Source organism: Lagenorhynchus albirostris, chromosome 14 (genome assembly GCF_949774975.1).
Source record: "Lagenorhynchus albirostris chromosome 14, mLagAlb1.1, whole genome shotgun sequence".
Classification (NCBI taxonomy): domain Eukaryota; kingdom Metazoa; phylum Chordata; class Mammalia; order Artiodactyla; family Delphinidae; genus Lagenorhynchus; species Lagenorhynchus albirostris.
In genome coordinates this window covers 46,412,229-46,430,218 of record NC_083108.1, presented here as the reverse complement: position 1 = coordinate 46,430,218, position 17,990 = coordinate 46,412,229, and the positions used below count along the sequence as shown (strand labels likewise).

At 37.8% G+C, this 17,990-nt stretch overlaps 1 protein-coding gene, 1 long non-coding RNA gene and 1 other non-coding gene across 3 annotated transcripts in view; 2 read left to right on the top strand and 1 right to left on the bottom strand.

The window, feature by feature from the left end:
• The window catches only part of PSMA8 (proteasome 20S subunit alpha 8), a 43,302-nt gene extending 42,768 nt beyond the window's left edge, over positions 1–534 (top strand). The window contains exon 8 of the mRNA XM_060120754.1: positions 188–534. Coding sequence (XP_059976737.1) covers positions 188–280 — 93 coding nt within the window. The 3' untranslated portion in view covers positions 281–534. The remainder of the gene's footprint in view (positions 1–187) is intronic.
• The window catches only part of LOC132503890 (uncharacterized), a 53,885-nt gene that overhangs the window by 33,024 nt on the left and 2,871 nt on the right, over positions 1–17,990 (bottom strand). The window lies entirely within an intron of this gene.
• On the top strand, positions 12,468–12,539 carry TRNAA-AGC (transfer RNA alanine (anticodon AGC)). The gene has a single exon. It is a non-coding gene; the product is annotated as a tRNA-Ala (tRNA).

Sequence of the window (17,990 nt, the reverse complement as noted above, 5' to 3'; positions counted from 1 at the left end):
AATTGTTACAAGTATGTTGCTTTTGAACCTTGTGAAATATTTCATTATATATTTGAAGTTATAAAATATAATGTTATAAATAGAACATAAAAATTCATAAAATATAATTGGGTTCCTTCACATTATAAATATTTAGAAATTATTGCTATAATTGAAGTTTGCTTTTTAAATTTTTTTCTCTTTTCAGATGTTTAGTGCCAAAGAAATTGAATTACAAGTAAATGAAACAGGAAAGAAAAAGGAAGAAGCAAAGAAGAAAAAATCAAAGAAGACTGCCTAATTCTTAGGATAAACCCTGGGAGCTTTTAATATTTTGTTGTGCTCCTTAGAATTATTTAGTGAAATTTTAAGGAAATAAGTTAATTTGCAACATTACATTTAGTAGTTACGTGTTGTTTTGAGAATGCCATATTTGTGGCTGTCTTCAGTCTATTACATGGACAAACATACATTAGTATGAAGATTTTCTTTGAAAAGAGAGTTTAGTAATTGTTGAAAGCAGTCAAGATTTTACATAAGCCCGAGACTATATAACTTGCCTTGTATGTTACTTTTTTCATACATGCAAATTTAATTAATAAAAATGTTTAATTAAAAATTAATAATTTGGTGCCATTTGAGCATAGACTGTCAGTTAAAGATAGCTATTCCAAAATAAACTGAATATACTATTGACTTGCATTTCTAGATGAACGATAAAAACATCCTTGTGTTGGTGAATTGCCAAAATTTTGTCAGAGCCTTTTAAAAAATTTTTTTAATATTTTGTTATATTTATTTTACCTTTGTTATTTTATAAGTTGCAGTACAGTCATCCCTTGGTATCCAAGGGGGATTGGTTCCAGGACCCCTTGTGGATACCGAAATACGCAGATGCTCAAGTCCCTTATACAAAATGGCACAGTATTTGCATTAACCTATACACATCCTCTTGTATACTTTATATTTTCTTCCACTTTTATTGAGATATAATTGACATACAGCACTGTATAAGTTTAAGGAGTACAGCATAATGATTTGATTTAGAAACATCATGAAGTGATTATCACAATAAGTTTAGTGGACATCATCTCATATAGATGCAAAATGAAATAAACAGAAAATAATTCTATTTCTTGTGGAGAACTCTTAGGATTTACTCTCTTAACAACTTTCATATATAACGTACAACAGCATGAATTATATTTACCATGTTGTACATTACATCCCTAGTACTTATTTATCTTATGCCTGGAAGTTTGTGCCTTTTGACTGCCTTCATCCAATTGCCCCTTCCTCCAACCTCTGCCTCTGGGAACCACAAATCTGATCTCTTGAGTGAGTTTGTTTGTTTTTTCTAAAATTTATTTAGTTTATTTTTAGCTGCGTTGGGTCTCTGTTGCTGTGCACGGGCTTTCTCTAGTTGCAGCGAGCGGGGGCTACGCTTCGTCGCGGTGCACAGGCTTCTCATTGCAGTGGCTTCTCTTGTTGCAGAGCATGGGCTCTAGGTGCATGGGCTCAGTAGTTGTGGCTTGTGGGCTCTAGAGCGCAGGCTCAGTAGTTGTGGCACACGGGCTTAGCTGCTCCACGGCATGTGGTATCTTCCTGGACCAGGGATCGAACCCGTGTCCCCTGCATTGGCAGGCGGATTCTCAACCACTGTGCCAGCAGGGAAGCCCCTGGAAGTCTGTACTTCTTAATCTCTCTCATCTATTTCTTTCCTCCTTGTACACGCCCTCCCCTCTGACAATCACCTGTTTGTTCTCTGTATTTATAACTCTTTGTTTCCTTATTTTTTGTTCATTTGTTTTGTTTTATAGATAACATATATAAGTAAAATGCACTGTTTGTCTCTTCTGTCTGACTTCTTTCACTTAGCGTAATACCCTCTATGTCCATCCATGTTGTTACAAACGGCAGGATTTAATTCTTTTTTATGGCTGAGTAATATTCCATTACACGCGCGCGTGCATGTGCGCGCACACACACATGTGTATATATTTTCCTTATCCATTCATCTACTGATGGATACTGTGGCTGCTTCCGTATCTTAGCTACCATATCAGTAAATAATGCTGAAGTGGGCATAGGGGTACGTATATCTTTTCTAGTTAGCATTTTTGTTTTCTTAGGATAAATACCCAGGAGTGGGGAATTCCCTGGCAGTCCAGTGGTTAGGACTTTCACTCCAGAGGGTCTGGGTTCAATCCCTGGTCGGAGAACTAAGATCCCACAGGCCGTGCAGTGTGGCCTAAAAAGAAAAAAAAAATACCCAGGAGTGGAATTGCTGAATATATGGTACTTCAATTTTTAATTTTGTTGAGGAATTTCCATACTGTTTTCCATAGTGGCTGAACCAATTTACATTCCCACCATCAGTACACAGGGTTCTCTTTTCTCCGCATTCTCGCCAACACTTGTTATTTGTTGTCTTTTGGATAATAGCCATTCTAACAGGTGTGAGGTGGTATCTCATTGTGGTTTTGATTTGCATTTCCCTGGTGATTAGTGATGTTGAGCATCTTGTCATGTGCCTGTTTTCAATCTCTATGTCTTCCCCAATGTCTTTGGCCCTTGTTGAACATTATAGTGATGGGAAGGCGCCACATAATTGTTGAATATATACTGCATGCAGGGTCCCTGAAAGTGGATTCAGACACTGGTTAAGTAAAAATGGGGGGACCTCCAGGAAGAGAGGGATGTGTTGCGATACCACACATGGCCCTGGGAAGCCTTCTCACGAAGGTGCATTCACCTACTCCTCATCCTCATAGAACGTTCTTTTCGTGCTAAGTACCAGAAACAAACGATATGGTCCTTGTCTTGAAGACATGTTTCCTATATGGGGCGAAATAGGGACACACCATCCAAATGATATGGTTGTAATTCCACCCCTTATTTTTATTAAACAACCACTGACATAGGCTTACTACATGCCAGACACTGTTTTGAATTCTTTATAAACATTAACTCACTTAATTCTTATGAGACACATTGTATAGTTTATGCCCAAAGTGCTGATGCTTATAGTGTTTACACCACAGCTATCCATCGAAATGGACACATTTCTGCCTAAATCTTCCTCACAAGGCTGTATCATAGGAGGCAGAAGCTTTTCTATCTCATCGGTTTTATTCTTCCTGTAACTGGCATGAGAGTCAGATTATTTTTGACTCAATTGCTTTGTTTTACTTTGGAAATCTATGTATTGTTTTGGTCACGTTTCGCTGATCTATACAAAGTGATTTTTTATTTAATGTGAAGTTTTAGCCAAAATATATTCAAACATTATTGCTATTTAAAATGTCAGTTTTACCTCTTTTACTGGAAAAATGCAATATGCAAGCACTTTGTGCTTTACTGGAAAAATGCAATATGCAAGCACTTTGTGCTTTTCCTCCCTTGTATCCTCAAGGTGAGATGATCACAAACATTTGTTTTTGGGAATCAGCTAAACAACTTCTCTTTCCATCATTAAGTTATCATTAACTATATAGTCTGCAAAAAATCTCTCACTACAGGCAAAGAAATGCTGGATAAGATCTAATAAACATAACATATGCCCTTTAAATGCATAACTGAACTCACAAGAAGTAAGGGAAATCCCCAGAGGCCAAAAACAGAAAGGGGTTGAGAATCAGAGAAGGCATTAGAGCAGATGCCGGTGCTGCCCAGGAGAAAGCTGTCCTGGCACAATAACCAAAATAAGAATGAGACGATAAAAAGCCTAGAAACACAGCTACTCTCATTGGGATACTTGGGTTATGGCAGCTAGCATTGCATATCTGTGGGTAAAGAATAAGTGCTTCAATAAATGGTGATAGGACAACTGGTTATCCATTTGGAAAGAAAGAAAATGGAACCTCTACTTCACACCATTTTTTAAAAAGTCAATGTCAGATGAATTAAAGACCTAAACATAAATGGTAAAACGTTTAGAAGACAATACAGGAAAATATCTTTAAGACCTTGTATCTAAACAAGCTACAAAAAGTGCTAACACTTAAGGAAGAGATTGATAATTCAACTCTGAAAATGTAAGCTTCTCTACATCAAAAGATACCATAATGAAAGTGAAAAGACGGGCCATAAATGGGAGAAGACGTGTAACATAAAACTGATAAAAGGTGTGTGTCTGGAGTTTATGTAGGACTGTTGGTTCAAAGGAATAAAAAAAAACAATGCAACAGAAAAATGGATGGACCATTTAAACAGGCAGTTCACAGAAGAGAACACCTGAATGATTTTCTCTTTATGAGGAGCTTATTAAGTAATGCTCTACCACACTAATCCAGGAAACACATATTAAACTATGATAAGACACTACTTCACAGCCATCAAGTTGGAAAAAATTTAAAATGACTGTGTAAAATTTTTTTTTAGACTATATAAAATGTTGGTGAGCATCTGGTGCCCAAGAAACTCCTATACTGCTATTGGACTTTAGGACACCTGCTGTGGGCAACAAGGTAGTGAGATCTAGAAAGTCAAAGAGGCAAGTGTCCTTCAGCCAGTAATTCCACTCTGAGGTATACAGCCTACAGAAACTCTAGTATATGTGCATAAAAACAATCACCTATAAAGGCATTGCTTGTGATAGCAACAAAAAAAAAATTGGAAGTAACCTAATATTCATCAACAGGAAAATGACTGAATAAATTATGATTTATTCATACAGTAGCATACCATATAGCAGGGAAAAAAAAGGCACTACAGTTACATGTACACAACAGGTATATGTCTCCAAAACACTGAGCAAAAACTAAAGCCAATTGTGAGAGAGTATACACAAAGGAATGTTTATAGCAAGCTTAAAGACCTACAAAGCTAAATATAGTGTTTAACAGATACAGTGAGGTAAAACTGAAGAAAAGCAAGGGAATTAGTTGTTGCAAAAGTCAGGACATGAGTACTTCTGTTGGGAGCCGGGGAGAGAAATGCACAAGAAAGGTAAGGCTTTTATAAAGCTGGGTGGTGAGCATGTGCATGTTCACTTCATTATTCTCTAAACTGTACATGTCAATTATCTATACTTTATTATGTATCTTACAATTATAAATCCAAAAAACATTCAATGCAGAAAAAGTTTAAGAAAGTTTAAACATGCATACCTTGCCCTCAAGAAGCACACTGCTTAAGAAAACTTAAAAGCATGCATAACTATAATGTATTGTGTTGTCTATGTATGTATCCATATGTAGTAAAAATAAAAAGCAAAATCAGGATGGTTGGAAGAGAAGGAAACACACGGGGCTTCGACTGCACTTGACACATCATATTTCTTTATTTCTTGAATAGTGGATGGTATAAGAGTGGTCATTACAATATTCCCTTGTCTGACAGAGCCAGAGACAGCTTTGCTTCATTACTAAGGTTAGCACTTAGTCCTTTCTAAAAGTTTTTTCCCTCATTCCTGGTCATCTTGAGGATGATGACCAAGTGAGTGAAGTAATGAAAGACATGACAATCTCACCATCATCTGAAGTGAAGTCATGACTAATTCTCTTAGGAAGCAGATCTGCAGTTTGCACAATAAGTTTTAAAAGACACTTGGAAGCAAGTAAATTTCTAATTGATCTTTGGAAAAGGATGTGATTGAAATAAATACTCTCCAAGTTTGCAAAGAAACCCACTTAATCTCATATTTCATATTTCCTTAGGGCTCTTCATTCCAAGTATTCCCATGCTTTGTCTTGTTTAATTGAATACATATATAAATATATCTATACATGTATATATATATTTCATACATTGACATTCCTTTAGAAAGAAATTAAGCAGTTACTTTATCATAACTCCATATAAATTTTCATTGGTTATTGAGGGGTCATAAAAATGCCTCATCTAATTAAAAATTATAAGAAGGTTTTTCACTGTATTTTTTTTTTTTTTTTTTTTGCGGTACGCAGGCCTCTCACTGTTGTGGCCTCTCCCATTGCGGAGCACAGGCTCCAGACGCACAGGCTAAATGGCCATGGCTCACGGGCCCAGCAGCTCCACGGCATGTGGGATCTTCCTGGACCGGGGCACGAACCCATGTCCCCTGCATTGGCAGGCGGACTCTCAACCACTGCGCCACCAGGGAAGCCCTTCATTGTATTTTTAATAGAGTTATAAAGGTATACTGTGCTTTACCTATCATAGAGAAAACAGGTCACAAGAATATTTTCTGTAAGATCTTGATTTCAAGAAGCATATATAAGAAATAAACAAAAGAAATGCATGTAACAGTCTCATTTAAAGGAGACTCTCATTTTTAATAACTGATACATTCACGTGGTACACAAATTTTAAAAAAATTGTATAAATACTCCATCTCATTTTGGTCCCCCAGTAACTAAGTTTCTCTTCTTGAAGGTAACGGATGTTATTAGTATGTTTCTACTGATATTTTCAGTATACTTCTATTGATATTCCATACATATACAAACATGAATATATCTTTCAATGCAAGTGGTAGCATACTGTACGCTGTTCTGTATCTTGATTTTTTCACTTAACATATCTTTGAGGATCTTCCCATGAGAGGATCATTCTTTCCAACGTACAGATATAAGGTTAAATTCTTAACCAGTCTTCTATTGATGATCATTACTGTTCATGGTGTTGCTACTGCAAATAATGTTGCAATGAATAAACTTTTGTTTGTCATTTCCCATAGTTAGAAGTATATTTACAGGATAAATCACTAGAATTAGAATTTCAGGGTGAAAAATATGTTATACAATTATACAAATTTATGTTTCTCCTAACAGTGAATGAGGGTCCCTCTGCTATACCGTTCCCATTGTAGTTGCATTGGCTTTGTATGGTATCAACTCAGCTAACCTTGGAACTATTTCCCAGAATTTTCTTTCCTATATGGCTGCAAGTTTGAGTTGGCCACAGGAGAAATTTGCACAGTATTTGAAAGGCAGAAGAGAAGTAGCTCCATGTAGGGCACCAGCACTGTAGCAGCTCGCAAAGGATGTTGGTTTGCTGGCTCACTTTATTGGTGTGGGGAGGCATCCAGGCCCATAGCTACTCTAGTTCCTCCAGATCCTACCGGATCTCCTCCTTCATATTCTTTGCTAACAGATTCTTTGCATGCAGCTTCATGGCAAAGGACACCAGCTTTTCCTGCAGGTCACCAGCATTGCCAAGGTTGCAGATGGTGGAAGATACATGAGGGCACTGTTTGTCCCCATGGGTTAGTTTATTCTCACCCTCCCCACTTCACATCCAACTTTCCTTCCTCACTACCAGAATGAGCTGACACCAGTGACAACAACCTTGCACAGACTTCTCCATCAACTCCCATAATTGTGTGAGGTCTAATTCCTAGAGGAAGAAAATTGCTTATTTGATACCACAGTGGTTTTGCTTCTCTAATTGAACTCAAACTAATAAAACAGTGCTTCAAACTTTTTTGCCAATAAATAGGTGAAATCTCAATATATAATTTCATAGCTATTTACTTTGTATTTTTAAAAATTTACCCAAATAATTTTGATTTGCATTTCTTTTATGAATGATGTAGAACATCTTTATGTTTGTTTAAAAGCCTTTTGAATTTTCCTCCCATTGATTGTTCATATCCTTTGCCTAATTCTTCCAATAGGTTTTGGTTTTTTCCCACATCAATTTGTAAGAGCACTTACTATTTTTGGGAAATTACTTTTTGCTTACATGTTAAAGCAATGCTAGCTACTATAGTAGATGAGCCCACACAGTTTGCTTCTCTTTTTAAATTTAATTAAATTTAATTTAATTTATTTGGCTGTGCTGGGTCTTAGTTGCAGCAAGTGGGATCTTTGTTGCCACGTGGGGGATTTTTAGTTGAGGCATGTGGGATCTAGTTCCCTGACCAGGGATCGAACCCGAGCCCCCAGCATTAGAAGCGCAGAGCCTTAGCCACTGGACCACCAGGGAATTCCCCAGTTTGTTTCCCAATAACAAATCCCATTGTTGATTGCAATCCTCCAAGCGAAAATCTAGGAACTAAAAAAAGAAAAAAGTCTAGGAGCCAAGACTCCTCCCATTTTGTGTCTCTGCCATCTTCAACATGCCATTTTCAAACACTCCCAAGACTTCTGTGTCCATTTAAGCTACCAAATGGGAAAGAATCTGAAGTATCAATTGTGGTTTAAAAACAAAATACTCAGCATACTAGAAACAGAAGGGAACTTCCTCAACATGATAAGAACCCAAAGCTAACATCATATTGTTAGTGAAAGACAGAAAGCTTTTCCTCTAAAATCAGGAACAAGACAAGGACACCTACTCTCACCACTTCTATTCATCAGTGTATTGGACATTCTAGCCAGAACAACTGAGCAAGAAAAAGAAATAAAAGGCATCCAATTTGGAAAGGAAGAAGTAAAATCATCTTTGTTCACTGATGTTTATTAGTTCTAACAATTTTTAAATGGAACCTTTGGAGTAGAAAACAAAGTTGCAGGATAAAAAAATCAACAAACAGAAATTAGACGCATTTTATACACTAACAATGAACAATCCAAAAAGAAAATTAAGAAATTCCATTTACAACAGCATCAAAAAGAATAAAATTCTTAGGAATAAACTTAACCAAGGAGGCAAAAGACTTGTGCACTGAAAACTGCAAAACATTGCTGGAAGAAATAAAAGAAGACATAAATAAATGGAGAGACACCCTGTTTTCATAGATTGGAAGACTTAATATTGTTAAGATGTCAGTACTACCCAAAGCCGTCTACAGATGCAATGCAATCCCTATCCAAATCCCAGTGATTTTTTTTTGCAGAAGTAGAAAAATCCATCCTAAACTGAAAATTAAAGAAAAAGTGCTGATTGTGGTTTCCTATGTCTTTGCTGACTAACATAAGCTAAACTAGTGTTTCTCATACTTTAATGTATATATGAATCTCTGAGGATCTTTTTAAAATGCAGGTTCTGATTCAATCAGTCTGAGGTAGAGCCCATGAGTCTTTTCTGTCAAGCTCCCAGATGACGGATGCTTAGGATGCACTGGCATCACCTAAGTACTTGTTAGATCTCATTAGCTAAGTATTTAGGAGACATCTACACGTAGCCCCTACTATGGTCTGTGTGATCTCCCTTCCCCCACCTTCCCCATACCTCTTTGCTTCATCTCTTGCCATTCCTGCCATTTCTGCCATCCTTCATTCACCTCAAGCCACACTGGCCTCCCTGCTGTTCCTCATAAACACTAAGCAGGCTCCTGTCTCAGAGCTTTGAAACTAACTGTCCTCTGCCTGCAGCGCTCTACCCATACTCTATGTGGACATGGCTTGCTCCTGTACTTCCTTCCATTTGCTGCACAAATGTCACCCTATCAGAGAGGTTTTCTCTGACCATCATTTATAAAATAGGACTCCCACGCCCCAAACACCTAACACCTGAAATATGTGTTTGTATGTGTTTACTGACTGCTCCGCCCCATTAGTATTGTAAGTTCCACGTCTATTTTATTCGTTGGTGTACGGCCAGTGCCTAGAACAGTCTGAGCTTACAGTAGGTAGTTAATAAATACTTACTGAATGAATATTAGAGAGCCATTCATTTATATTACAACTTAAAAATCCAAAATCAGATACCAGTTGTTTCCATGTTTCTTACTTAAAATTACTGGCTAAGATGAGATTGTTCTTTGCTTATCTTATTCTAGCATAATATCATATTTGTTGATAATGGATAAAGTAATAGGAAAGAGGTTTTGAAAAGTTCTCCAAATGATGTGTTTGGTGAATTATAATTCTGTCTTTGAAATACATATAACATGTGAGTGGATCACGTATATAAGGCTGGCCCACCTGCACTAGGAATTCAGGGACAATTCAAGGCCACCTTTTTTCAGACATGATATTTGCATTTTGCTGACTGTGTCATGTTTTCTCTATGCCCACTTCAGTTGAGATCTTTTGGTTAAAAGAAACAAAGGTTCACTCCAGAAAGGATTCAAAGAAACAAGGGCCCTCATGGGGACTTACCAAACTGGGAACAACAACATCATTTTGCCTCCTAGGAATGGCCGCGTTAGAAATGTCAGCATCAGGAACTTTTGGATCTTAACTCTAATGTTGAAGCAGTAACAGGATCAGTTCCTTTCAGCACATCTGTTCTTCTCTCTTTACTGTCTGACTTTCTCAGTCTCATTTTCTTTCTTTAACTCACGGTTTATGCTAACTCATGGTTTCTTTTCCCTTATAACCTTCTAGCTCATACATGTGCATTATGGCCTCTCTAGCTTCTCTTTCCATTCCAATCATGTAGCTTCAGCTTCCACAGTTAACTTCCCTTCTCTTTCCAAGGTTCCCAACTGCAATTCTGCATGAGTAAATATGTTTGGACCAGCTGATACTTTTGCATCAGGCCTGGGTAGGGTCATTGTGGCCAAAGGAGTGGCTGCCCTTGGGCCAGCTTCCTGTTGCTTGTCCAGTCTGTGGTGGCCAGCAGCTTGGGGTCAAGTGGCTCCACCCCATGATGCCCTTTTAGTCAGTAAAGCAGCTCTATTGCAAGGGGCTGCGTATGTGACTGACCTGGGGAGAACACACATGCTTCCTCTCACAGAAAAGACTTTTCTCCTCCTCCTTTTCATCGATTGAGCTGACTCTGGAAACTTCTTATGACTCGCCACAGATAGCCCTCGCCAAGAAGCCTTTCCTCGGGCTTGATTAGAGGCCCAACCTCTGTGTCTCCAAAGTTCTTTGTTGCGACCCGTCTCATACTGTCTATAATTGTTTCACACTTGTATCTCCTACAAGAATGTGGGCATCTCTGGCTGAGAAAACTATAGTTATTTTTCATTTAAAATATTTATGAAATATTATAAAATATTTATGGTATTATGTGTGCTAATTATCAATTTCTTGACTCTCAGCTACAAATCTGCCTTTCTTTGCCCTCTTTTGTGATAGCAGAGCTGGACCCTGGTAACATTTCTCCTTTGCCAGCTAATGAAATGTTACACTTCGCCAATAGAGGGCACTGAAGTCACACTGCACAGCCACAGCAACAGGTAACTATTTGGCTTACAGATTCTGGTACTCCGCTGTTATGAAGTACAGATAACTCCAGTTACACCCGCAGGCCATGCTTTCCCCACCTTCAGGGGCTTTATAGACCAGCAATGGCCCATTTCATCTGGCAAGTTTCTTCATCACTGCCAGGCTGTGTGCTCCATGCCCCCTTGGAGGAGGTCTGAATCTCAGCCATGGGGACTGTTCCTCTCCTAATCCCTGGTTCTTTTAATGCCCACTCTCCCTCTAGCTGGAGGGTATAGATGCTTTTTTGCATCTGCTACTCTAAGGATGCCTTAGAGTCAGTCCTCTTCTACTCCTTTCAGTATCTAACCACCTTCTAGTAGCTAACAAACTTTTATATTAAATTTTCGCTCTTCAAAAAATTGATGTGGTATCTGTCCCCTGAATGGACCCTGGCTAATATAACATGTAGTGAGGCTTTTATTGGTATTTTTAAATGGACCCATAAATAAATAATTTATACTTTTTTCAGTTTTCATTTCTAACATGGTAAATATTAACACATACAATCCACACAGACAAAAGATTTTAGGGGTCCTCAGTAAGTTTTAATAGTATTAAAGTTTCCTGAGATGAAAAAGTTTGAAAACAGTTGCTTTATTGCAAGTCTTCTAAGAGTTTTGATATACAAATGCACTTGCAAATCTGAATTTAAACCCAGATCTAACGTACCTAAAGCTTTAGGAGATGGTGAGGTCGACAACTTTTAAGTCCTGAAAACTTGAAACTTTTTTCTCATTCAGAAGTTTCTTAAAAAAAGAAAAAAAGAAAAGAATCACACCTTATCAGTTAACAATGTAATTAAAATGAAATGCATTAGCTGGGATTACTTGACAGTATAGGAAAGATATAATGAAGAATTTGTTGAAACTTAGAAGACAGAGTCTGTGGGAAGAATACCTGGAAACAGAGAGGTGATGGTGGGTGAAAGGTTTTAGCTGTTTTGCCTGGGACCTTGACTTCCTTCCTTCCTTCCTTCCTACCACAAAACCTCATGATACTGTGTCAGAAACTGCAGGTTAAACAGTAAAATAACAGACCTTTCTGAAAGAAACATGTGGAGTCTCAAGAGAAACAGGGAAGTAAGGAATATACTAGGAGAATCTACTAGGAGGATCACCCAAGAGGAAAACAAACATAATGGGGGGTTTTGCTGGGGAGGGGGGTCAAAGAAGACTTCCTTGGGAAAGTTCTTCCCCCGCCTCTTTGCCTGGCAAGAGGAGCATGGCACCACAAGAAGATGTGGGAAAAGGGAGGTGGTAGCCGGAAGTGATGCCAACCAGCGGTCACATCACGATGGGACCTCTATTCTACATTTGGGTTACTCCGGAGACACTGGGGGAGAGGAGGGGCATATGGTGACGGGGTGGGGGGCATGGAAACTTATTAATGATGCAAGAAACCATCAAACAATTAAACCACTTGAGGAAGTATTACATCAAGAACAAGACTAGGAACTCAAGGGGAGGTGTAGCTCAGTGGTAGAATGCGTGCTTAGCATGCACAAGGCCATGGGTTCAACTCCCAGCACCTCCATGTTTGATGGCAGCAAAAAACAAAAACCAAACATGGCCCTGAGCTGATGTGATGTCAAAGCCTTCATCTTGGGACTTGGGCAGTCCAGTGGATAGGACTCCTTGCTTCCACTGCAGGGGGCACGGGTTCGATCCCTGATTGGGAAACTAGGATCCTACAGATCTGGCATGCTGCATGGCCAAAAAAACAGAACAAGACTGGGAAGCATATCATTGTTACTATTCAACATTCTCCTGGACATTATATCTAATCAATGTGATAACACTACAGAAACACATGATCTACAAATTCATTCATTCAGTCAAAAATATTTATGAAACACCTACTATGGGCCAGGCATTGGCCCATATATATGGGTATAGCAGTGAACAACAACAGAAGATCCCTGTCTTCATCAAGCATCATTCTAGAAGAGGCAAATTGAAATGTGACCTCTCAGCATTTCACCTAGTTCAACACTTTTATCTTGGCTTCCTGACTTCACCTGTTTTGATTTTTTTTGCCTTGGCTTCCTGACTTCACCCTTTTTGGTTTTTCCCCCTATCTCTCCAGCCTCTCCTCCTTCTCTAGTTCCTTTTATTGGCTTCTTTTTCTATGCTACCTTGAAATGCTGAGGTTTGATATGGGTTCTTCTCTCTTTACTGCACCTGCTCTCCTTCCATCATAACATTTACTCCCATTACTTCAAGTACAATCTATACTGTCAAGAAGTGCAGGTAGAAAGGTAATACAAAGCCAAGTTTTTGTTTCACTTTCAAGTTCCATTTGATCTTTCTTGAACTCTTGATCTTTTCCATCAGAGCTGCTCCATCTCCAATCTTCCCCATGGCTGTGAATGCAATCACCATCCACCCAATTTCTCAAGCTAGAAATGTTAGTCATTCTTAACACCTTCCACTCCCTAAGCTACTTTACTCAATTTACCACTAACACCCACAGATTTTTACCTCCAAGATATACTTCAAATCTGTCCACTGCTACCAACTTATTTCAAGCTGCCATCATCTCTCACCTGCAAGAGCCATCCAACTAGTTTCTTCGTTGCTTCTTTTGCCTTCCCCAAGTCCATTCTCCATATAATAACTAGAATGGTCTTTTAAGAATGTACATTACTCAGAAAATGATGGGGGTACATCAAAAGGATACAGGAAACAACTTAAAAAGGAGTTCTCACTGTCCAAATCTCGGACAATTTGAGAATCAAAATAAGTCATGGCAATTACCGATCATAGCCCATTGACTAAAAAAGAATGCATGAATCCATGCTGATACATACATAAGAGAAATGGGAAAACTATTTCTTTCAGTAGAATGTCAAACAATAATGTAGAAGAAATGAGTTTTAAAAAAATCACTATTTTGCGGCCATCATAGTAATAACTGATTCAGCCAAGTCATTAATGGATGCTAAAATTAATAAGGCAAAGCTTGATGAAGAACAGCATATTTATATAGTCTCAAAATATGTCCCACCACATTGCTTATTAAATACAAAGAGGAAAAACAGTTAACTTTATGGTGAGAAACTTGGCGTATACCAACATAGACAAGTGATCAAATTTAAGGTAAACAGTAATAACGTAAACTTACATAATGTATCTCCTAATGTGACACAGAGGACATAACATCACTCATGCAGTATTCCTGTCAAAATGCATAACCTGAATCTGATCATGAGGAAACAACAAACAAACCCAATTGAGGACATTCTACAAAATAAAGGGCCTGTCGTTTTCAAAAATGGCAATATCATGAAAAAGAAAGGCAGAGAAGTGTTCTACACTGAAGGAGACTGAAGAGATATAAAACTGTATGCAATGAAAGATTCTGGATTGGATCCTGGATTAGAAAAAAATTTGCTATAAAAAACATTATTGGGACAAAATGGAAAAAGATCTGTTGATTAAAGATCTGCTGACTAAATAGTTGTATCAATGTTAAATTTCCTACTTTTGTTAATTGTACTGTGGTTATATAAGTCCTTGTTTTTAGGAAATATAAACTGAAGTATTTGGGGGTAATTGGGTAAGTCTGCAACTTGCTTTCAAGTAGTTTAGGGGAAAAGTGTATATAGAATTGATTCTCATTATTTGTGGTGATTGTGTTCTATGAAGTCACAGAACACTGAATTAGCAAATACTAAAAAATCGTGACTAGGGGAAATACAGAGTTAGGTTCCTCTAAGCCTCTGGTCATAACATGTTTTTTTTTTCCACCCTTCAATGTATCAACATGTCTTATGTGTTTCTGTTTAAAGATACCTTATTTAATATATATTGTTGATTCATTAACATTGAACTCACAACCAATAGCACTATAACTCATGCCTGAAAGAAGCGTATCTAACACATATATTCTCTGTAAGGCATGTAACCTAGAAACACTAGACAGCACTTCAGCACTGTGCCTGAGCACCATCTTAAACAGTGACATCATCAACAAAAAGTACAAAAATATGAAAAACATGGCACTAAATAGGCTGCAAAAAGGATACTTGTTTACAGTATGAGAGCTAAAACAAGAAGGCAGAGCCTTGTTTGAGCTCACCTGGGAATGTGCACATTTGGCAACTAAAATTTTCCCTCCTCTGCAAATGTCTGCAAAAGACCTTGCAAGTACCACAGGGCACGAGGGGAGGAACAAATAAATTTTAGGTAGGGGGTTTGGTAGGGGGTTTGAATTTGAATTTGCAAATACAGAATGTGTGAGTAATGAGGATCGAGTGAGTATGTTTACTATATATGCATACACACACACACTTATACACAAAGACAGAGCAAGTGATGAACAAATCAAAATGTTAAAATTGGTGAATCTGGATGGAGAGAATATGGGAATTTTAAGTACTATTTCTTGTAGCTCTTCTCTAAATTTGAAATTATTTCCAAATAAAAAGTTTTCAAACGTAAATTGATTCATTTTTACTCCTCTGCTTAAAATATTTCAATTGCTTTCATTTGCACATCACATGACCTTTAAGCCCTGAAGGTGGTCAAGCCCCTTTTGGCCTCTCCAAAGGTCATTTAGGCCACCCTTCCCCTTGTTGTCTCACAGGCATTCTTTTAATTCCTGGAACACTTCCCTATCTCCATAGCGAAATTAGATCCTATCCATTACCCTCTTTTGAAGCACCTTGTTCTTTTCTTTCATAGCATTTATCATAATTTGTAATTATACATGCAAACAACTATGTGTTTGTATTTCATAAACGTGTAAAATGATCATTATGAAGACATTTTAGAAGTATGGAACTATGCAAGTGACTTGCTTTAAATGTTTAAGCATGGAAAATTATTTCGGCAAAGGTAAGTTCTATAAGTTATATACAAAATCATACTTCACAAGCAAACAATGGACAAGGATTAGAAAGTAATATGCAAAAATTAGAATTCAGCCAGAATGATAGAATTACAAATGGTTAAATATAGAAATTGTTTTCTTTTTAGGTTCCTTTCAGTAAGAAAGAAAAATAATCCTAAATCAAAGAATGATGATGATAACTCCCATGTTAGTGCTTAAAGGAACATTTTGGGAAAAAAAAAAAAGTCTCTCTAATTGCAGACTGCAGAATAGAATGGAGGGGCAAGGCTAGAGGCATGGACACAGCACAGTTAGTATAATTTAAGTGAGTGCACTTGGGTTGAACTAGAAGAGTGATGGTGGGAATGAGAGAAGTTGATGGATCACAGAGATATTACAGATATGATGCTGGGATTGACAGGATCTAAGACTGATTGAAACAGGGGTGAAAAAGAGGGAAAACTCAAGGTCAGTTCCTAATTTTACATCTTAGGCAACTGGAAAGGGGTTCATTGGTTCACTGAAATAGGATCATAGAAGAAAAAGCAGGTTTGAAGATGGCAGAATAAGTTTAGTTTGAACCTGTGGGCCATCCAGGTGAAGACAGTAGGCAGCTGTCTACATAAGTCTGGAAACCAGGAGAGAAACTGGGCCAAAGATAGATAGATCTGGAAGTCATAAACATATAGATAGAAATTAAGCCATGGAAGTGAATGTTATCACCCAAGGAAAGTATAGACTGAGAACAGAAAGCTGAAATATTACCCTCCTATTGGACACCAGGAATACACAGACAAGACAGAATTCCTGCCCCTGGCAGCCAGTCTAGAGGTTGGGATTGGAATAGGAGTCGGAGAAGTACTCTTTGTCTTTCTACTATGTATTAGATTCTCTCTTCTGGTTCTGAGATGAACATGACACAGTCATGGAAGTTCACACATCAGGAAGTTCACAATTTAGTGAGAGAGGATAGACAAGAAAAACAACTCAGATACTACAGTGTGCTATGAGAGACGAAAGAGGCACTGAATTCATCCAGTGTAGGCTGTAGCCTGTTGAAGGCCAAATAGGAATTGGCCAGGTAGAACATGTTTCAGATGCGGAAGGTCTTTGAAGGGATGTGAACCAATGTATGAAAAGGCATAAAGTTGAGAGAAAGTTTGGGGGTATTTGGGAAATTCCCGTAGTTACATATGGGCCAGTGGAAGGTTCCCAGCTTGGTGAAGTTCAGTGAAGTTTCTTGGATGCTATGCGAAGGAGACTAGGGAGTACTTAGCTGTGTTTACAGATTTCAATTGTTACTAAGAATACATATTTTAAGAAAAAGCTTGTGTTAATTTTTGACTATGTTATGTAAATACTATTCATTCATTGTTAAAAGAATTAGAAAATACACAGAATTTCTTTTAAAAAGGATCACTTAGTTAACTAATGAGAACCTACTGCATAGTACAGGGAACTCTACTCAATGCTCCATGGTGACCTAAATGGGAAGGAAATCCAAAAACGAGGGGATATATGTATACTTATAGCTGATTCACTTTGCTGTACAGTAGAAACTAACACAATATTGTAAAGCAACTATACTTCAATAAAAATTAAAAAAAAAAAAAAAAGGATCACTTAGAGTATCTCCAAATAGAGATGTCCTCTGTTAAGGGTTTGGTGTATAATCTAGATTTTCTTCTGAGTATATATCTAATCTGCTTATTGATTAAAAATTTGTTTTAATTTACAAAAAAATGGAGTCATACTTTGCATACTATTTTATAACCTTTTAAAAAATTTAACAATATACCATGATCATTTTTCCATAAATGTACCTCTAAATGTGTAAATCTCTTTTTTTAAAAAAATAAATTTTATTTATTTATTTATTTTTGGTTGAGTTGGATCTTTGCTGCTGCGCGCGGGCCTTCTCCAGTTGTGGCGAGCAGGGGCAACGCTTCGTTGCGGTGCGTGGGCTTCTCATTGCAGTGGCCTCTCTTGTTGCGGAGCAGGGCTCTAGGCATCTGTAGTTGTGGTACATGGGCTCAGTAATTGTGGCCCGCGGGCTCTAGAGCGCAGGCTCAGTAGTTATGGCACATGGGCCTAGTTGCTCTGCAGCACGTGGGATCTTCCTGGACCAGGGCTTGAATCTGCATTGGCAGA